We start from the raw sequence: 23,695 nt of genomic DNA on the forward strand, positions 1-23,695 counted from the left end.
TTCTGAAAACCCTAGTGACATTTTTTCTAATCATTTCACCAAAAGGCTCTATTATTAAAAGAAATAATAAAAGAGACATGGGACAAACCTACCTTGTCCCTCTGCCCAACTCTAAGACCTGCGATAGCATGAGCCCAACTCTAAGACCTAAGACCGATTAAATAGCATGGATGTGGGATAGAATAATTGAATCCAATTTGCAAAAACTGAACCAAAATCGAATTTCTAGAGATCCGAAAGTAAAGGTTATGCAACACAATTAAACCCTTCAGTGGCACTGATGGATAGTAAAGCCCTGCATCCCATATTGTCTGGAGATGCTTGAATATTTCACGTAATATTTAAAGCAGTCATTTTCAGCAGCATAAATGCTTTTGCACAATTTTACATGGAGAAATTGTAACTCTTGAATAATGTGCAAAAAATATGTGTCATGAAAAAGCTATGTTTCATTACCTAAAATTGTCCTAGCCTGTTAGGCCGGCTGCACAGGGCCGTGACGGGCTCCGCCGCGGAATATTCCGCGGCGAAGCCCGTCACGGCGCCCCCCAGAGACCCCATACTAACCAGCGGATCCGGCATCCTGGGTCCCACATGACTCTTCGCATGACGCGCCGCAGCGTCATGTGACACGCCAGCCACATCACAAGACACGCCCACAGCATCACACGACACGGCCGGCCGCATCATATGACGCGGCGGTAGGCGGAGAGGCGATTTCACGCTATCTTCCGCTGTGCTACAGCGGAAGATAGCATGAACGGACAGCTTACATTGACTGCAATGGAAGCCGTCCACGTGTACACCCGCGGCAAATAGAGCATGCCGCGGGTGAGGACGGGTGACTTTACGGTGCGGAAATCCGCGATGGAATTCCACACCGTGAGCATTGAGTTATTAGGTTCAATAGAACCTAATAGCTGCGGGCAACACGGCGGATTTTTGCCTCGTATTACGCGGCGGAAATCCGTCCGTGGGAAGGAGGCCTTAGGTTGAATCTTCTTTTGAGATCTATGCCAGCCAGCCTTTATTAAGGTACCTTTACACGGAATGATTATCAGGTGCATAAGTACCCAACAACCGTCCTACCGACTATCACTCCCGTCCTTTCACAGGTGCGATAGTTCAGAGAATGAAGACTGAGCGCAAATTCATGGCAAACAGGCAGTCATACATAGATGAATGACTGCCTGTTTACACAGGCCAATACTCGCCTGTTTTTTAGGCAAGCTAAAAACCAAGTGACTCCAACAAGTGAGTGAATTCTCGCTCAGTGCCCTGTCTGCTCTGTGTACACAGTATGACTATCGCCTGAATTTGCTGTTTCCAGCAATATTTGGGCGATAATCATCCCACATAAAGGCATTTTTATTTTTTTCTAAATCTGTTTGAAAAGCAGAAAGCAAACCTGGCAATATACATATAAACTGCTGTTTGTTAAATTCCCCATTAACATGTGTGCTCAGATTAGTCTGGGGAACCAAAGATCAACATGACTTGATCTTTATTTTCCATAACAGTAGATATCCAAGAAGAGTCAAGTTCAACCTACACGTTACGTTATATAATGTGCATGGCAAGCTTGATCCCCTCCACCGACAGCGGCATTCAGGGGAGAACCATTAGACCTACTGATCTCTAAGCCTCTGTACCCTACCTGATTCCAAGATCACTTAAACAAATCTGCCTAAGGCCGCCTGCACACAAGCAGATTTGCATTGCGGAACCCGCAGTCGGTATCTGCACCACAGCGAATTGCATTCACAGCATGCTATGGGAAATCAATTCTTCCTGTACACTCATGGAAACCAATTGTGGTTCCCATGAGCAGAGGAAAAATTGCAGCATGCTCTATTTTCGTGCAGTGTATGCATTGACGACTTCCATTCAAGTCAGTGGAACCCGTTTGACCCGCAGCCTGTCCATAGTTGACATTGCGGACAGGTTGCGGATTCCTTGTCACATCCTAGTGACAGCTAGGGAAAAGTAAACATTTTATAAAATCTGTACTGCATAGGTCCGAGGTGGCCTGCTGCAACCATCCGCAGTACAGAAGAAAAGACAGGTATGTGCAGATGCTGGCTGGACACAGGGTGGGATTCCACTGCAGGCTCCTGCATGCAGAATCCGACCCGTTCGTGTGCAGGCGGCCTTAGAATGACTTCCTTTAGCAGAAGGCGCATGGTGACATGCTCGGCTCTCATGGTCTGTTTATAAGTAGCAAGGAGACTGGGAAATTTGATTCCCACTTTGACAGTCCTTACAGGAGATTCAGATTGTGTCCAGACTGAGCTGAAGGCAACCATTCCAATGATGATATTATATTAAGGAGTTATTGTTTAAGAAAAGTACTGTATGTTCACAATGTATTGTTGTGTAGTTGTGATTGGAGCTCACACTTAAGGCTATGTTAGAATTCAAACCAGATTTCCAAGAAACCCGAGTAAAGCTGAATGCAGACAAATTCCTAGTACTTGTGTACTGACTTTACTTGGAAAATAATTTTTAAGTAGATTGAGTCATCCAGGGCAGTATTAAGTTTATGTTCTTCTTAATGGGTTGTATGTTACATGATCACATTTACTGTATTTCCATAACTTTCCTATTGCATTGTCTGCTGTTTACAAGTTAATATAAGCTTCTTTTTGCCTGCCACTGTCTTAGTGTCCCTTTTTTTTCTTTTACAGATAATCGGTTGTGATGACTTTTTGGGATCAGACAAAGTAGTTGATAAGTGTGGCGTTTGCGGAGGAGATAACACCGCTTGTAAGGTTGTATCAGGCGTCTTCAAGCACGTACTTACCAAAATTGGCTACCATAAAATTGTGGAAATTCCCGAGGGGGCAATAAAAATCAATGTTACAGAAATGACAAAAAGTAACAACTATTTGGGTAAGTTGTGTTTCCTTTCAGTTTAACTCAAACATGCCTGTTTTTAAGGGTTACTCTCAGGGACATGTAGTGCACATTATCCGTCACTTAATATTATTTTTAGAATAACGCCAATGAAGAGTACATGCAGATTTATTTAGCGCCCAGAGTTAATGGGACATATCTAACGAACTCCCTCTATTGGGGTTTACCAGCTTACTTTGTAGGAGGCTTGCCACCCCTACCAGCAACTCACCATTGTTGAATAATCCATTGAATGCAGTGTATAAAGATTCCAAAGTCACAGTCCACCTGATGGCTTGTTAGACTGCAAGCAATCGGCGACATCCAAACAGCACTTCTAGATACCAGCGCCAGGGTATTAAAAATCCAAAATCTTTATTGAATCATCTTAAAGCACATCATATCAGTATACAGTACTGCCACTTAAACATTTCGAACTTGTCTCAACCTTAGTCATCGCTCATATCGATATGATATATTTTAAGATGATTGAATCAAAATTTTGAATTTTTCATTCCCCGGTGCTGGAATCCAAAAATGTTGTTTGGATGCAACCGTGACTCTTTACCATAGTATTACTGCCCAGGTGGCTCTTGATGGGCCGTGCACGCTGCTTTAGAACATATTTTTTTTAATCAAAGACAGTGAAACAGATAATTTTGATAGGAAGATGTATAGAAAGGTATTACCCTGCACTATAACATCAAGGTGCGCGTTTACTCTCTGAAAATCTAGTGACAGGGTTCCCTTTTATTAGGTTCACTGGGTTCTTATGTACACTTATGCATTTCTCATGGACATGTAGAACTAAGACTTCTCTAATATAAGTAATTTATGCAAGACTTCAGATTTAGCTTTGTTTAGGATACCTTAAGCAGCATTTTACTTCTTGTGTGTAATATAGATAGATACTGTACAGAGGCGTAACTTGCAGCTCCTGGGCCCCAATGCAAAACCTGTAACAGGGCCCCCATCTATAATGCTTCATTCATAGTACTGGGCTCCCTATATGGAGAAGAGAAGGCTTATGGGCCCCCTAAGGCTCCTGGGTCTGGGTGCAACCGCATCCCCTGCATCCTCTATAGTTACACCCCTGATACTGTATATACATAATGTAATGTAATTTTAACATTTTCCAAGAAAAACAATGCAACATCTTAAAATATGATTAACTTCACTGAAGATTGTTTTGCTACAAGAGTTCTTTTTCATTTCACCTTTATACAATCTCCAGATGTACCTTATTGATTTTATGGATTTCTGTGGGTCATCATTTTTACTTTTTATTGTTGAAAGCTGAACTGAGTGTATCTGACCTTCAGACTTTTCATTCCTGCTACAGAAAATGGTGGCATATACTTTTGTAATATGCACGTCATTCAAGTGGTTTACCAGAGTTTGGAATATGATGATTGGGACAGAACAAAAGGAATACAATAGAAATCTGTTGTATTTGAAGAACCTCAAATTCCTATTGCTTGTGCTTTTTTCTCAGATAGAAAGGGAATTCAGACACTCATATGAACAGATAAGAAAATTTAGAGATGTCAGTGTTAAGCTGATGAATACAATAGTCAAGATAAGAGAAGACTGAATAAGACAGAACACTACAGGAACTCAGATGAGAGAGGAACTTTAGACAGGCTGTAAAGAAGATAAAAAAATGGACAAGAGCAAGAAAGAGCAAAGAGATATTATTTCTAAAGAAAAAGGTAGCTAGATCCACAGACACAATACATCACATTCAGACTAGCCACAATGAGGCAATCCAAGGTAATCCCTAGGATGTAGAAAGCAGAGGATACAGATAGTATCAATTAATTTCATCCTCAATAATACATATTCAAACAATCACACTAAAATATGTGAAGACTAAGAAAATACAGCAATTATACAGTGGAACACTTTAAAGAATATTCCTTGTAATGAATTTAACACTAAGGCTGGGCTCACACAGGGCGGATTTGCCGCGGAATTTCGCGGTGGCAAATCCGCCTGCGGCCGCTAATCTCGGGATTGGCCAGCCATGTGGACGAGATTTCTCAGAATCTCGTCCACAAGAGATTTCTCACAATCTCGTCCCGCCAAACCGCGTGATTTCCGGCGGGAATACGCCTAGTGTGACCCCAGCCTAAAGGTCAAAAAGGACACAAATACTCCCTTTAGATAACATCTATGTGATGCTATTTTAACAATAAATTATTGGGCACAACCATGACATGTAAATAACCTCTGAAATACCAGAACAATTATATTCCGCATCATTCCTGCTTTTAAAAGGCAGGTGAAGGCTCAGATAGTGAATTCAGGTTTTCAGCTTTGAAAGGTCCTTACGTGAAAGGGATTCCCTCATAAAGCTAGAGTGCAAACTATTTAGGGAACTGTAAGATTGAAATATACTTAAGAAGGGGTTAGAATTACAAAAAGAGTAAGGTATAGAACAGGTAAGACTGTTAAGACAATGGTGTCCATAGACATTGCAACTAAATACCCCTTTACACGCAAAGATGATCGCTCAAAAGATGGCTTTTGAGCGATCATTTTGCATAAACTACTACTTGGTGCTAATGCCTATTAGTACCAATTAGTAGCCTGTGAGCCACCAGGAGCTATATTCAGAGAACAGACCACCCGCTGTTTTCTGAATAAATTCCCTTTGTTCTGATACAGGGCTGACAGCTGAGACAATGTAATCAGCGCTCCCCAGGCAGAACACAGCATGTGGTCAGTCTTATCAGCTTTTTTGCTGATAGATTTCATACTGAACTGAAAATCCTGGTTCGGCAGAAAAGTGAAAGATGGGCATATTTACATCCAACGATTTTCACTCAAAAAATGGCTTTTGTGCTAATTTTGAGCGATTTAATCATTGTGTGTTAAAGGGCCTTAAGACGTGGTAACAAAATACAAATTTCCACTAATTATTGTGCTGCTTTTGTACTTTCTGACCATGGCATCATATATGGTGGATCCCGTAGAGAGGCATATATAGTGATCAAGTCCTTTACAACTAATGTAGCATGTGATTTCATTAAAGGGGATTTCTAATGGCAGTTGCTTATTGCAAATATCACAAATAGAGTAACTCACTACTTGTAGTACATCAAGAAATTACTCCTCATTTTACTTTACATCAATCAATAAAGCTAGGCTACTATTGTCCTGAGTCTGCATGAAATATCAACTCTATGTGGTGCAGAGTGTTAAGGCAGCAGAAATACAGCCCTAAGTTATCGCTCACGACCTGAAGGTTGCAGGTTCAATCCCTGCTGGGTTCAGGTAGCTCAAGGTTGACACAGCCTTCCATCCCTCCAAAGTCAGTAAAATGAGTACCCAGCTTGCAGGGGGGGGGGGGGGGGGGGGTTAAAGATGACTGGGGAAGGCAATGGCAAACCACCCCGCAAAAACATTCTGCCAAGAAAATGTCACGATGTGATGTCACCCTACCCTAGGAGTCAGTCATGACTTGGTACTTGCACCAGGGGACTTTACCTTTTTTAGTGCAAAAATACAATAAGCTACATACAAGATTCCATTTCATCAAAACATACCCCAATGAAATAAATATTATTAGATATATACTGGGTGATTCAAAAAGCATGGTGTAAAAGCAAAGCTGAATTATTCATCCATGAATATACATGCCAGGATTACATGAAAAGATAGAAGAACTCAAGTTTTAAATACACTTTACTGATATTTGATGTGGGCACCCTTCGTGAAACGACTGATATGAAATTAGTGATCCACTTCTCCTCAAACGTGTCCCAACATATTGCTTGTTTTAGTTGATCTAGGTTCTGTGGATAATATTTGAAAGGTGCATTACAAATCTGAAGATTTCTATCTTTTAATGTAATTCTAGCTGTCATATGTCACTTCATGTGTTAATATATCAGCTTTACTTTTCCACCCTTCTTTTTAAATTATACTGAACATACAAAATGATAGTTGGACACATTTATAACCTTTAAATCCGCCGCTTTTCCATAATTGAAATTACCATTTTGACCTGCTGGTCTCTTTTTACATTGCTGCATAAGCAGTTAACTTTGGATTTTTTTCTTAAAGCTGCAAAAACCCTTCAAAGTGACCCTCTAGTTTCAGGACAACATTCAGCCCTGGGACTGGAGGGAGAAGGGGGTATATTGCATATAAATGATCTTATTGGCTGTGTCTCCCTTTTACCAGTACCAGGTAATACATTTGGGTGCCTAAGACGACTGCCGTCATCTTGGCCACCTGAAAATGGCACCTTGTATTGATGGAACAGAGAGACCACTAAGAAGATCATACACCCCCCTCCAGTTCTTGGACAAAATTTTGTCCTGAAACCAGAGGATACCCTTAATATATGCAAATATTTCCCTCTCGGACTTACACTACCTATTGATGTGTGTTTATTATAAAACTTTGGGGATCTTTGTCATCGTATATGCCCAGATTTCCTTTGGATTAAGATAAGGAACTAAGAAGTATTACAGTATTTAAGACAGCACCTGATATTTTAGCAAATAACACTACAGCCTTTATGAACAAGCAACCCTGTGTTAAGGTTTAGTATTGTCCCTTAAAGTAAAGAATGTGATACTGTAAATGTATATATGGGTAAATTCTTTTGGTGCAGAGGTTAAGTATTTAAGCACAGCTTACCTCACCTGTACTTATATTTGACATTTTAGAAGAATGGAGCTTTTTATTGTATTTCTTGTCATATATTTAATAATTGAATAATGAAGGATTTAATATAGTATGCTTGTTCAGATACAATATGGAGAATCTTTATTGCTGCATTTTTGTTTTGTTTAAAAATCATAGTTTAAACAGTACAAAATATAATAAAATTTCACATATGAAATGTTTCAACACAATGTATAGTGACACATGATTATACCCAACGGCCATGGCTGGCAGTGCCTCCTCTTACCTTCCTTCTCCCACAATAGCTGGCATCCTTCTGGTCTTCTGTACGGTACGTGACATCCATAGGGGGCGGGCACATGCTAGTCTCACCTCCTAAAAGGCCAGCACATGCACACAACGTTCCTGTCCTGAGTATATCCTGGCTCTTCCCGGGCTACTTTAGGCACCTTCCCCCACTGGTAATATGTTCTTAGTAATCCGTTGAAGGTCTTTGAATACAGAATCTGCTGATTTCTGGTTTTTAACCCTGTACCTGATTATCCTGATTTTTGTTTTCCTAAACTCTGCCCATCCTGAGTTTTGCCCGTTATATTGACTACATTTTGCCTGAACAACATCTGCCATGACCTTCTGCCTGTATATATTGCAAGAATGCTGTCTGCCTCTACCTTGGCTCGTTATACTGATTGTCTTTTCCTGTTCCTCTGGTAACAGACTCTGGTGCCTTGTGATCTGTCTGGTTCAGCCATCACTAAAGTGGGACTAAAAAAGGGATTAGAGGGTGAAGACCATAGAAGTCTTGGAGCTACCCTCAGGATTAGTCCAAAGTCAAATCAGTCAGTGTCACAATGGGTCCACACCCGCTGCATTACACACATATTAATGATAATTCACTAAAAAGGATAAAATTCACACAAAAATCACAAAAAATAATTGCCATACTTAATGCTACAATGGTATAAGCGCAGGTAAAAAGACTAGTTCCCAGCAGCATGCAAAAGGAAAATGCCATGTGGAGGAAGTAAGAAATGCAAAATACTGAAGAACAACCACTCACACCCATGATGTATTAAAGGGGTGGCTGCTTTATATTATACCTGCACACAGATAAGCTTGTATAGGGTGCCATTTTCCTTAAGTATACATAGTGCACCATGCAGGCTTACAAGACCATTAGTTTCACCCATACTATTGAATTATCTTGTGAGTCCCTGACTTTCTGCCTGTTCAACCATATTGCATGAACGCTACCAGCTTAACTTCAGCCTGTCTTTCTAATTTTGTCTGTTCCTATTCCTCTGGTAACACACTCTGGTGTCTTTTGATCTATCCCGGTCAACTGTCCCTAAACGGAGACTAAAAGGGGGTTAAAGGGTGAATACCAGGCAAGTTTTGGAGCTGCGCTCACGATTAGCCCAAAATCAAATTGGTTAGCGGCACAATTGGTCCACACTTACTGCATTACACACATTAATGATATGTAGCAAGTTACTTTTATATGTACAATATGAATATTCTCAATGAAAATGTTAGAATTTACCAATGCATACAGGGAAATTGTTAAACTGCTCGGATACTCTGAATGATCACTACTTTTGAAACAGCTGGTGATTGACATCTTGTGATCAGTAACTTGATACCATATGATGCCCGCATCAGGATCTACTCTCAGATAACATGCTGACCTCTCCTCTATGCATCAGAAGGCAACATTTGTCAGTCATGGGTAAACATGGTGACTGGAGTGACTTTGACCATGAGCAGATTGATGGTACCTGGCTGTGTAGTGCCAGTATTTCTGAAACAGTATCACATAGAATCATGGAATCAACAAAATATCTAGATTGGTTGAACCATGGACAGACATCTGAAAGAAGATCACACAGTGACAGGTCTTGCATAGTTTTTCTTAGAGGCGAATGAAGGATAGCACATCTAGTATCTTAGCAACCATGTGCCACAGTTGACTAACTGACCCAACAGTACAACAACAAGCAAGTTGGACAAATTTACAAGATCCATGATGAGAAGAGAGAAGGGTGGCGTGTCTTTTACTGTCACTGTGTAGAGGAACTAAGCTTCCTTATGGAAAGGCTTAGGTGCTGCCTGTCCACTATTGCCAACTGTGTGTGAAGTGGGGTGTGGTAATTAGACTGAACCAAAATATTAAAAAACGTGGACCATAGGGATGATTGCGTCCACATGTGGTGTAAAGAGCATGAGGGTGTATACTATGGATGTACCATTGGGGTTTAAGAAGTCAGTGGTGGTAATGACTTGGTCCAGGGAGCATTTTCATAGTATGGCTAGGACCATTGAATCCTTGAATATGGTGAATGCTACAGGAACTTGGTAGCTGACCATCTGCACCGATATGATCAGGAAGTTTTCCACAACCACCATGCTATCTTTCAACAGGACAACACTTCATGTCATCAAACGCAGATCACTAGGGAGTGGTTGGAGGATCACAACAATGAATTCTCCACATGGCCTTGGCCCCCAAACTCACAGGACTACAAATCCATTGAAAATGTTTGGGATATGCTGGAAAGGGCCATAAGATCTGCTCCAACTTATCTGCAAAATGTGCATTAACTGATGGAGCTTCTGCAGTAGACGTGGGTTGAGTATGAAGGGTGTTTACCACCTTGTGGAATCTGTTCCCTAATGTCTGAAAGTCTGTCCATGATCATCCAAAAAGGTAGCGCAACCCTTTTTTGAGTAGATGTTCCTATTGTAGTCATCATTCGGTGTATATTAGGGGCTGTTTATATGAAATTTTAGCCATCTGTTTGGCATATCCATTTTGATACAAAAAAGTATTAGAACATATTGCATGATGTACCTGTAAACTAACTGGTTAAATATGTTTCAAAACTGCATACTTTTGACTGCATTTGACCTCACCTACACTTGTATATGCTTTTTTGTGCGATAGAAAAGCATAGCAAATCTTTAGATAAAACTCATATTAAAAATTGAACTGTTTGCTAGAGGCCTTAAAAACACCCAAAGTATCTGAGAACTCCTTCATATGATCATTCTTTATAGCTAGCACGCTTTCATAGTGCAGGTTATATTTAAAATAATGATTACCTCTGTAATGTTTAGGAAAACGGTGCTTTTCCAATGTTGTGCAATAACCAATTTAGTAGCCATAAATAGAAAGATTATGAAAGTACAGGCTGATTTGGGAATATCTTGGAGGTTCAAGAACAACAGGGGAGCAGCAGGATCTATTGCTAAGATGAGTTTGTGATTTCTCTCAGAAGCTTGTAAGAAGCCTGCCAAAAGGGTCAAATAATTATACAGTTCCAGTAGAACCATATGCCCTCCAACAATATTTGGAGGAATCTGGAAATATTAAATTTAGTCTAGAAGATTCTAAATTTTTTTCAATAAAAACCTTTTAAAAGTAAAATAGAAAAGCATAGCATAGCTTTTCTGTCTCACAAAAAAGTATTGCCTGATGTATATACTTTTTTTTCTAAATTGCAGTCAATAAGAAACGTTTGAAAATGTAAAAGCTGTGCAATTCCATGTTTTGAAGCATACATTTTTTTTGTTCTCAAATGGCTAGAAAAAAAAACAAAAAAAAGTGTTCAACCACAAATCTTCATGTAAAAGAAAGACAACGTCACAATGAAAAAATATACATATATGTAAAAACAGACAAACGTATGGAAATGTATGGCTGTATATTTAACATATTTACACTAAAAACAATACACATATGCTTAAAATTATATATCTGTATTTTTTATGTATGCTTAATATATGCATTAAATATACATTAACCCTTTGCAATCCAAATTTGGATTCAGGGTTTCCTAGGGGGTTTTCTCTTTCTGGCGTTATACAATGGTGCCATCTGCTGGCTAGAGCCAGTACTGCGGTATGGGACATGCTGGTGAGGCCCCTGACAAGAGAGCAGCCAGTAATATACAGTAAGATTACCCTCAGGACATCTTCCGACATCGGATCTGTACAGGCTTCAATCAGAATGTCTTTAGACGTCAGACAGTGGATTGGAAAGGGTTAGAACATGATGTGAGCAGCCCTTTAGATGAATGGCAGACACTCCTGTTGATTACTGTATTTTGAGATCACCAAAATTACACGGTGCAGTAAGTAAGTCTACACCGTGGTGTATCTCAACAACTACCTTCAAGAGACAAATGGGCATGTTGACATCTATGTTGATCGGGATGAACCTTTTCTATTCAAGAGAAACTGAGGTATATATAGTCTGTTAGAGTTATAGTATTTGAGGTTAGGAATTAGGAAGAGGGTTGGTATTAATATTTTAAATGATAAAATATGAGTAAAGAATGTAGCAGAATTAGGCTGCTTTCACAACGCCAAGAAAATCGTGTGAGATTTCTGCCTTGTGAGATACACAAATCTCGCATAAATTTGAACCCCATTCTTTTGATTTGGCTCATATACATGAACGTGTTTTTTCCCACATCGCATCGCAGCATGTCCTATCTTTGGGCGTTCCCTCGGAAAGTCTCGCCCATTGTGTCACAATAGACTCAGTGGAGGAAGAAAGGACAGATCAGGATTTAAGACCTTGTGCATCTTTATAATAATTTCTGTGCTTGTTCCTTTCAATCTAACATACAAAAAGGAAGCAAATTTTCATATAGTATTTATTAACCCCTTAATGACACGGCCTATTTTGGCGTTGAGGACCAAGCGATTTTTTGGTATTTTTCCATCTCCATTTTTCAAAAGCCATAACTTTTTTATTTTTCCGTGGACGCGGCCGTGTAAGGGCTTGTTTTTTGCGTGGCGATCTGTAGTTTTTATCGGTGCCACTTTTGGGTATATAGACAATATCGTAAATTTTTTTTTTTTTTTTTTTAATGATAACAGGGAGAGAAAACGCATCAATTCTGCCATAGATTTTTTTTTTTTTTTTACAGCGTTAATCATGCAGCATAAATGACACACTAAAATTTTTCTGCGGGTCGGTACGGTAACAACGATACCAAAATTGTTATATTTTTTTTAGGTTTTTACACTTTTTTGCAATAAAACCCCCTTTTTTTGGAAATCTTTTTTTTTTCTCTATAGCTGCATTCAAAGTCCTGTAACTTTTTTATTTTTCTATGTACGGAGCTCTTTAAGGGCTTATTTTTTGCGAGACGAGCTGTAGTTTTTATTGGTACCATTTTGGGAAATGTACGGCTTTTTTGATCACTTTTATTGCATTTTTTGTGAGGCAAAATGCTAAAAATTAGCATTTTGCCTCTGTTTTTTAGCGTTTTTTTTTACGCTTTTTGTCGTACAAAATAAAAAGCGTGTTCAACTTTTTGTACACGTCGTTACGGACGCGTCAATACCCAATATGTGGGGTTTTAGTTTTTTTTCCCTTTTTTTATGCTAATATTAGAAAAAGCATAAAAAAGGGGTTTTTTACATTTTTTTTTACATTTTTCTTTTTTTTACACTTTTCTTTTCTTTTTTTTTAATACTATTTGAGTCCCTCTGAGGGACTTACATCAGTGTGCCTATGATCGCTGTCATAAGGCATGGCAGAGCTACTGCTCTGCCATGCCTTATCGCTTGTACAGCGATTATAGGCACAGGCAATACAGGACGCCAGTGTCTGGCGTCCTGTTGCCATGGTGACAGGCCGGGCTCTCGCGATAACATCGCGAGTTCCGGCCGGAGACACACAGGGATCGCGATCCCTCTGTGAACTCTTTCCCTGCCGCGATCTACTTAGATCGTGGCAGGGAAGGGGTTAACAGCGGCGGGCGCATCTCCGATGTCCCCCCGCTGTTGGAGCGGGACGCCGGCTGTGACTGACAGCCGGCTCCCGCTGCGGGATAGCGCGGGATCACATGTGATCCCGTGCTATCTCCAGGACGTACCAGGTACGTCATGTTGCGGGAAGTACCAGGCTGCCATGACGTACCAGGTACGTCCAGGAGCGGGAAGGAGTTAAAAATATCAAAACATTTTGTGTATACAGCTCCTATGCAGGCCCATGTTCATCAGTTTGGTGCAGCTGCTGCACCACAATCACAGACTACAAGTAAACCCTGTGTGAAGTCTGCTCCTGCCGGCACTTATTTACTGCACACTTTAGTGGCTTCTGTGGTCAGGTTAGTGTTATTCACACAGCACATTATACTAAATATCCCTGAGGAGGTTTCTGAAATGTATTTTCCCACAGAAACCACAACAATAGCAGTGTGAAAAAAAACTGGCAAAATGGAAGTAGGATAGAGAGAGAGATCCATTATTGGAATTGCCTATTGAGCTCTGAACTTACCAATGAAGAATGGTTAGGAGTTTGACATATAGATAGCAAATCACTGCAGGGACAGCTGTGTAAAAGTTTTAGGCAGGTGTGCAAAAAAGCTGCAAACTAAGAATTTTTAAAAAAAATAGAAGGCGTCTGATTGGCTCCAAGTTTATTCTGTAGGAAGATGACAACAAACATCCAGTTTAATGTCATTAAGAACTATCTTCATTTTAAGGAACAAGGAGTCCTGGAAGTAATGATATGGCCCCCCGCAGAGCTCTGATCTCAACATCATTGAATCAGTCTGATATTACATGAAAAGATAGAAGGATTTGAGCAAGCCAACACCCACAGAAAACCTGTGGTTAATTCTCCAAGGATTTTGAAAAACTGCCCTGATGAGTTCCATTGTACCTAGAAGAATTGATGATGATGTGATGGCAAAGGGCGGTCACATCAAATATTGATCTGATTTAGATTTTCTCTTTTGTTAATTGACAGAAAAAAACTACTAACACTTTTATTTTTGAAATCATTCTTAGTAGAGATGGTCGAGCGTACTCGGAAAAGCACTACTCGCTCGAGTAATTTGCTTTATCCGAGTATCGCTGTGCTCGTCCCTGAAGATTCGGGTGCCGCTGCGGCTGACAGGTGAGTCGCAGCGGGGAGCAGGGGAGAGTGGGCAGGAGAGAGGGAGAGAGAGATCTCCCCTCCGTTCCTCCCCGCTCTCCCCTGCAGCTCCCCGCTCTGTGCCGGCACCCGAATCTTCAGGGATGAGCACAGCGATACTCGGATAAAGCAAATTACTCGAGCGAGTAGTGCTTTTCCGAGTACACTCGCTCATCTCTAATTCTTACTTTTCAGCATTTTTTTCTCACACCTGCCCCAAACCTTTACACAGTTCTGTACACTCACTGCAGTTTTTTTTAGGATAGCTAGAGAAATTTAATTAGCGAAGCTGCACAGTTGGATGCAGCATGGCTATGGAACTGAAAACTCAGATTTCTGATTGTGTTCCCTGACGGCTCAGTCAGACAAGCATTTTGTTTTTTGTTTGCACACCTATGTGCGCAAAAAAAAAGCTCTCCAAGCATTAGCAAAATGCATTTGACCATGGCTCCGTGTCTATTGCTTTCAATGGTGACGGCGCTACAGCCGCCAGCCGCATTGAAAGCAATGGGATGCAGGCAACCCCTGCAGTGATTTTTGGGGAAGGGCTTGAAATATAAGCCCATCCCTGAAACTCATCCCTAGCTTGTGTAAAAAAAATTAAAAACTATATAATCATCTTTCCGCTGTTGTCAGGGCTTCGGCACGACTTGTCTCTGCAATTTCGGCAGTGTTCTGAAGCTCTTTGAATTCAATTAATGGCTGAGCGCTGCCTGTGATTGGCTGAGCGCTGTGACCAATCACAGGCAGCGCTCAGCTGTCATGCAATGAATGGCTTACCACCGCCTGTGATTGGCTGAGTGCTCAGCCAATAAGACACAGCCCTTTCAGGAGGTGGGGATTTTTAAATCCCTGCTTGCTGAAAGAGATTCAGAACAGTTCTGGGGAGCCAAGCAGCAAGATGAGCTGCAGCCCTGACAGCAGCAGAGAGGTGAGTGTGTGTATGTGTATATATATATATATATTTTTTTTTTTTTTTTTTTTTTTACAGAAGCTTGGGATGATTTTCTGGGAAGGGCTTATATTTCAAGCCCTTCCCTGAAAATCACTGCGGGGGGTTGCCTGCATCCCATTGCTTTCAATGGGGTCGACTACAGCGCCGACCCCTTTGAAAGCAACGGGAGTAGATTGCAATCCTCTGCCATAGCTATGACAGCTGTGGCAGGGGATATGAACAGAGCTCAAGATGTAATTGCACTTTAAGAAAACGTTTGACATGTCATAATGACATCTCTGAAATTTTGATCATTAGAGGTGTGAGTCCTGAGTTCTCCATCAAATTTATATGAACCCATCTTCAGCTAGCAAGGAGAGACAAGTCATCGGTTAAAGGAAAAGCTGAGTTTGAACTTTGCCCTGTTTTAATATATCTCATAAACTGCAGATGTATCAAACGTTAATTTGACACTTAACATTTTGAATGCACCATTGCAGCAAACTTTAAATTGACATATGATACAATAAAAGCCAACTGTTTATTACATCTGTATAATGGAGAGAGCTTTGCAGGTGCATAACTGACTTTTAATATATATGATTGTTAAAGGTATAAATGCATACAGTTGAAATAATCATTTAAACCTGTGAAGAAATGTATCAGTCTGTCAACAACTCTGTCCCTCTGGTCCCCTATGAGTATTATTTGCAGACACATATATTGTATGCAATATCATACAGCCTTTGGAAAACTCTGTAAGGCCTCTGCTGACACAAGCGTGTGGTCACAGCGTATTAAGTGCATAGGTTTCGCGCACGTAAAACGTTGCACCAATTTCTCATTGGCTGACATGTTACTGCTCATACAAATTGCTCAAAAAAGACGCATAAGACACATCACAGCACGTTCTATCTTGGCATTTATTATGCGCACATTCACATCAAGATAGTGCATGGCGACTGATGGCACGCAGCAGGTACACAATGTCATTATGCAGTTGCCGCCTGCTGCCTCGCAGCGAATTATGGCTGTCTGAGACCACCTAAGACTATAAGAATGCATACTTTTTAAATTTACTATTTAAAAAAATATGGGTTAGTAAACTTTTCTTACATTTTCTGTTATTTTAACATTTGACATTCCATACGGATTCTTTAATATACAAAAATTGGAGAAGCCAAGCTGATCTCCATTTTATATAGAATTTGTTTATGCTTGCAAAGTTTAATTTGCTTGCAAATACATTGTTTTGAGAGGCAATTATGTTATTTGTGAGTCACATGGAAATTGTACCTTTCTTTGAAAGTACTGTATTTACTTCCATTTTGTCAGCGGTGTTCCTTGAGCTTTTTAGGCATTGGTATCTATCACACTGTGCAAAAGAATTTAGTTATTCTAAAGTTGTAACTGCTTGTGTCAAGAGCATTAATATTTAATTCCACTGTGTATTTTTAGTACTATGTTTTTTTTCTAATACAGATTTACATTCTTGCTTACTCTTACATAAAAGGAAGAGACTATTACTTTGGTGTACTGGATGGATGGATGGGATAGAACAAAACAGTTAATCTCTATGCAAATAAGGAAGATGGAACAATACCTCTGCAGTGCCACCTATTAGAAGGCAGCATACCTGCAAATCAATGACAGACCCTTTATACAGGTCTTTATAACAATGATTGGGAATTGAAAACCATGAACATACAGCTGTGCCTTCCGGACTCTCACTATAACCAATCATTGTTATAAAGACTTGTATAAAGGGTCAGACATTGATTTGCAGGAATGCTGCCATCCAGTAGGTGGTGATGGAGAGGTATTGTTCCATGTTCCTTATTTCCATATTTTCCAGAGGAGCATGTATGGCCTTATAAGTCTTCTCACTCACCTCCTAGGTGCTTTCCTTAAGGGGGGCTGATACCCTTCCCAACCCAATTAATCTCTGTTATTATTAACTGAGCAGCCTACGGGGGTTGTCTGGGAATTAAAAATAAATAACCTACAATAAGTGCAGCAAATGTTATAGTATAAATAACACCATACTCACCTGTTTAATCCCCTGTTGCTCCAGCTGCAGTGGCCCCTGCTGGTTTTTGTTGATTTTCTTGGAGCGGTCTCATTCTGTACATCCATGTGATTGCTGTAGCCAATCACTGGCTTGTATGTACAGCTTGTGTCTGCAGAGGCTGCTGATTGACTGTAGCAGTTACTTTGATTTATGCAGTTATTGCTCCAGGAAAGTAAACAAAGACTGCCAATGACCACTGGAGCAGCAGGGGAATTATTGGATAAGTAATGGGTGTTCTTTTTACATTTTATAACATTTCCTGCTGCTAGTTTAATTTTTTAAACTCCCAGACATCCCCTTTAAGAAGGACCTATCGGTTATCTTGACATGATTGTTTTCGTGTATACACATGAGATGACAATGCTGGAACATCTTTTCATAGAACATTGTTATTCCTTTGTTTTTTATCCTTGTTAATGTATGGCTAAAGTTACAACTGAGCATTATGATTTCCCTTGTTCGTAGGGTCTGTCCATACACAGTATGACTTGACAGTATGTGTAGGGACAATTTAGACCATTGTCAATTTTTTAAGTTTCCTGAGGCATTGCAGAGTAATGCCACAATGCAGTTATAAGAAAAGATGCTCCAGAGTTGTTGTTATATGGGGGATGCAAGTATTAAAAGATACATGTTAAAATTCTTTAAAATGTTACAGAAAACCATTTCCCATTATTCACTATGATTCCTACAATATATGTCAATGTGTACTTCATCTTTGATCTAAGTAAGAACATATAAACACAATCAAACCACCAGAGTCAAAATACTAACAACCGCCTCTCTGTGAGTGATGAGCGACTGTGTGAGTTACATGTGATGATGTCACCATCATGTTTTCAGCCACCAGGGCTCTGAACTCAGCCTCCGATCACATGATGGTGATGCCATTTCAGGTCCTTCATCCCTGTGCACTGAATAAGGGATTAGGGACAGACTACATCCCCCACAACCCCCCTCGGCCACAACAGTACTTAGTCTGGCAGTTTGTACCTGGTTGTGAGACAGCTGCACACCTGTGTAGAGACTCCAATAAATGACACCTCACAAATGTACACATACATAGCTTACAGTGCATATTGACAAACAACAACATTGAAGCATAGTCCTCCACTACTATCTTCACATCTCATGTCATCTCAAGTGCTAATGCCACCAACAGCAGTCCAGCTTTCATCGAATTGTCAACCGTTGTCCAGTGTTAAATAGACCGTCGCTGTCATACAATCATGTCACCACAGAGGGTTCAACACCACCATGAAGCTAATGCAGCTCACATTATACAGCAAAAAGCCACAATCTCACCTCAGCCACCAGCTGAAGCTCGTAAAACACATGCAGCTCATGTGCGAAAATGACTGGTGAACATGTGTCCTCAGCGAGCTGCTGAAGTTCGTAAATCACATGGTCTGCAAAATTGCAAATAGTAGCAATAGCTTACTATTTGCACGGAAATATTTTGACCAACTCCAATCCCTTTCACTATATTATATTATTATTGCGCCACTAGAAACACTGGTTCTAGTAAGAAAATAACAAAGAGAAATGATCAGGCTTGCTTTGACAATTATCTCATAGAACACATGGATGCACATTTACGATTGAAAATGCATCCGTTTTCAAACCGGTCTTACATGCTTTGCACCATGGGATGTGTAGACACTAGAGATGAGCGAGCACCCAAATGCTCGGGTCCGCGTTATTTGAGTTGAGCTTTTCGTAAAATTCGAGAGCTCTACTCGAGTAACGAACCCCATTAACTACAATGGGAGACAGGAGCATTTTTGTATGAGAGACACCAGGTGCCGAGCTTTTTTCTAGGTCCGTCTGTCTCTCTCTCTCTCTCTCTCTCTCTCTCTCTCCCCTGCCTGCCAGACAAAAAATTTGCCATTGACGCGCGCTGCAGCGGGGAGGGGCCAAAACAGGCACGTCACAGCGGGGAGGAGCCAAAAACTGCGGCAGGGTCGAACACGGCTTGATGCTCATTCGAGTAACGAGCACCATCGAGTATGCTAATACTCGAACGAGCATTAAGGTCGGCAGAGTATGTTCGCTCAACTCTAGTACACACTTTTAGACACTATTTTTGCCAGGTATAAAAAGGCATGGCTTCACAGAAAAGGGACATGACTTAAATACAACTTTTGAAGCATAATCTGTTGTAAAACTAACTAAACTAACAGGTGGTATAGAGTTAGACTAGATCAGTGGTTCTTAACCTTGTTGGAGGTAGTGAACCCCGCAAGTTTCATACATGCATTCACTGAATCCTTCGTAATTGGAAAAATAAAATATGATTGAATCTGGCTCTCTTCACCTTAAATTCAGTGAGCGTTATGTTCTTATATTTCCCATCTCCATGTAGCTGTAGAAAGTGTTTTCTTAGTTTTGCCAGTGATACACTAGAATTATTCAACTCGACATTGCCAATCATGCATTGAGGATGCTGACTCCCATTGCATTCCGTTATACAAAATCTATATTGCACGTATTCGTCTGACCACTTTCCTTTTCTTCTCGACATAGTTAGTATAAATGGATTAAAATATTATTCTGTCTGCACACTAACAGGTCGGATTCTGCATGTGGGAGCCCGAAGCAGAATCCTACCTTACAGCAGCCGGCATCCAACCATAGCTGTCTTTTTATTTTCTTTGTACTATAGATGGCTACGGCAAGCCGCCATCACAATTGCGAACTACAGATTTTTAAAAAGATTTTTATCTTTCCCAAACCTTCACTAGGCGATGACGCAGAATCTGCAACCTATCCACAATGTCAATTGTGGGCCGGCTGCGGGTCAGACAGCTTCCATTGACTTCAATAGAAGCCGTCCGTGGGGAATCCGCAAAAAATAGAGCATGCTGTGATTTTTCCTCCGCTCGCAGAAACCGCTATTGGTTTCCGTGAGTGTGCAGGAGAAATTGATTTCCAATAGCATGCTATGAACTGCATTTGCTGTGGATCCGAGGTGCGGACGCCAACCTGTATTCCACAGCGCAAATCTGCTTGTGTGCAGGCAGCTTTAGGAAGTGTGGTGACCCGAAGTATGGCACTACAGAAAAAACTTGCTCTGGGGTCAAAGTCCACTTAGCTAAGTGTAGCCAAGACAGGAGTAGAGCTAGAAACTGAGTAATTTAATTACAGCACCTACAGTGCAGAAGCTTGGGGGCCTGGAAAGAAATTACTCTATACAAACAGGACCTTGGCCCACCTGACCTCTTAAGAGTAAGAAGCTTCCTGATTGGCCCGTGGGTATGGTTAACCAGAAAAGAAGAAATAAACCATTTCTAGTGGAGAAAATCCAGGAATTCCCCTAGCCTAGCACATGCGCAGTGGAGAGCATCACGAATCATACGAGTGGTGTGAACGGAATGTACAAACATACACAGTGTGTGTCTTGACCACTGCCAAACCCCTGAGACTGACTCACCGAACCCCTGGGGTTCGATTGAACCTAGGTTGAGAACCACTGGACTACTTAGTCTATAGATGCACCAGATTTACCATCCAGCATGAGCCACTGTAATAAACTGTGGCACATTTTAAGACCCACTTGTCTTCTTACAATCATGTATATTTCACTATAAAGCACATATCAAAATTACTGTCTAATCAATATAATGTTCTCAATTGTGGTTGGTTGTACTATTGATGTCTATGAGGTTTCCTTTAACTGCTGTTGCCCAGGAGCCCAATTAAAACTTACTGAATAAATGTTGCTGGTATAGTTTCCAGTGACTGATGCCAAGAGCTGAAGAGAATCTGAATGTAATGAATATTATTTTAAGCTTAAGAAAAAGATTTATATCTATGATGTCAGTCTCTATTGGAATGAAAAATGTTGAAAGAATGAGACATATCTGCCATGAAAAACACAGTACAAAGATACATTTATCTTGTAAAGCCATATTTCTCAAGCTGTAGTTCAGAAGCCACAAGCAGTTTCTCGTTAGCTACTACCATCTCCTTTTTTTTACCTTGATGGTTTAATTGCCTCCTATCAGCCTGGCTGCTCCTGAAAGAAATCTTGGCATATACTATCATACATTACTGTTGCTTTCATTGTCCTCAGAGATATGTACAAATTTGCTTTTGCAATTCAGCTATATAAGAAATGACTAAGACTTGTATACACTGTATAACTGCAGATAGGATTAATGAGGTAGGATTATACAGTACTGTGTAAAGGTTTTACTCAGGTGTGGAAAAAATGCTGCAAGGAAAGATTTTTTTTCAAATGTAGAAGGCGTCTGACTCCAAATTCATTCTGTAGCAAGATAACGATCTCAAACATCCAGCCAGTGTCATTAAGAACTAACTTCAGCATAAAGAACAAGAAATCCTGGACGTGATGATATGGCCTCCATAGAGACCTTACCTCAACATCATCAAATCTAGATAGAGATAGAAAAGTTTAGATTAAAGCGAAATCCACGTGAGATCTGTGTTTAGTTCTTCAAGATTTTTGATAAACCATCATGCCGGGTTCCTTCAAAAGCTGTGTGTACGTGTACCTAGAAGAACCGATGTTGTTTTGAAGGCAAAGGATGGTCACACCAAATATTGATTTGATTTAGATTTCTCTTTTTTTCGTTCGCTTTGCATTTTGTTAATTGACCAAAAAGCTATTAAAGGGGTTGTCCCGTGCCGAAACGGGTTTTTTTTTTTTTCTCAACTAATTTTGGGCATAACCAAAGAATGGATTCCTTTTTTTTTTTTCAAACCAAGAGATAATAGACAACAAGCTTGTGGCAATCCTTATTACAAAACATTTTAGATTGTCTGAGGCCTAAACAAATAGGAAGTTGTAAGAAAGGGAAGAACTTGTGACAAAGTAACACTAAGGATTTGTAAGTTTCTCCATACTGATTTCGAAATTAGAAATAGTAAATTACTAGATTTTAGGAAGTTTAACATGCGGGTTAATTGTAAAAATCAGTAGATAATTGTCATAAGCTGTGATGTCATATAGCCCCATGAAGAGTGAACTAGAAATGTATTTATGTTGCTGAGTGAGTAGGGTAACCCCTATTTAACATAGTTGCTTAAGGTTATTATTTTACAATCAAATCACCATTTAAAGTTTTGATGTAATGTTTAATTCTCTGGAGTAAGTGCTGAGTGGTTGCATTATGTCCATGTCAGCCAAGCCAAGTGTGCAAATTGTACTTGTTACTGTAAACCAAAATCAGTGTACTTTATGAGGTCTTTTTAAAGACTAAAATTAATAGATTCTTTACATACAACCTTCCTGCAGGAGTTTTAATCATTTTGTTAGTATGAAATGATGAGTTTGTTAACTTTAACAATAGTTATTTTTACTTAATCTGTTATTTTGCCTGAAACCTGAGATGTTAATATAGTGCAAGGCTTTTGGAGCACAGGTACTGAAGATTGCCCATGTGGAGATGTTATTAAATTCATTTTATCAAAAAATATAATTGGACTTAGTAACAAGTTTTATTTCTGCAATTGCTCGAAAGTTTCATTCAATGGTCTACTTGATCCTTAGACCTCCCGGCTGCAGAGTCCAAATTCTTACCATATTAACTTTAATTTTCCACTGTGATTAAACACTTCATTTTGAAATTAGAGTGTAATTTCCTTCAAAAAATTTTTCAGAACCTGGGTAAATAGACAGAATTTTGAATTTCCAATATTAACCTTCCTGAAGCTTCTGGCCTGGCCTTTTCATTTAACAGTTACTTATGCAGGACTTGAACTACTGAATAAACTATTGATTTAACTACTGAATCATGTAATTAATTTTTTATTCAGATTTAACTGCTTGACTTTAAATGTATATTTCTGGAATTTTGTGTATCTTGCCAATATAAAGCCTATACCTTGTGACGAACACCCACTGTGTTGAGGATATGATTTTTGCAGCTACAAAATACTAAGCTGTCATAAACATATAATATATAGAGATGAGCGAGCACCAAAATGCTCGAGTGCTCGTTACTCGAGTCAAACTTTCAGTGATGCTCGAGAGTTCGTTTTGAGTAACGAACCCCATTGAAGTCAATGGGCGACTCAAGCATTTTTGTATATGACTGGTGCTCCGCTAAGGTTTTCATTTGTGAAAATCTTAGCAAATCACCAAAGTCATGTAGAAAACACAGAAATGGATAGGGCAGGCGAGGAGCAACATGCAGGGCTGCATTTCGGGCTCTGAGGTCTCACTATTAAGCCACAATAGTGGCAAGAGTGA

At 40.0% G+C, this 23,695-nt stretch overlaps 1 protein-coding gene across 3 annotated transcripts in view; it reads left to right on the top strand.

Moving 5' to 3' along the window:
• The window catches only part of THSD4 (thrombospondin type 1 domain containing 4), a 696,080-nt gene that overhangs the window by 598,020 nt on the left and 74,365 nt on the right, over nt 1-23,695 (top strand). For all 3 annotated transcript variants that reach the window (XM_066592520.1, XM_066592521.1, XM_066592522.1), the window contains one exon: nt 2,688-2,892. In XM_066592520.1, coding sequence (XP_066448617.1) covers nt 2,688-2,892 — 205 coding nt within the window. The remainder of the gene's footprint in view (nt 1-2,687; nt 2,893-23,695) is intronic.

Source organism: Eleutherodactylus coqui, chromosome 2 (assembly GCF_035609145.1).
Source record: "Eleutherodactylus coqui strain aEleCoq1 chromosome 2, aEleCoq1.hap1, whole genome shotgun sequence".
In the NCBI taxonomy this organism is placed as follows: Eukaryota; Metazoa; Chordata; class Amphibia; order Anura; family Eleutherodactylidae; genus Eleutherodactylus; species Eleutherodactylus coqui.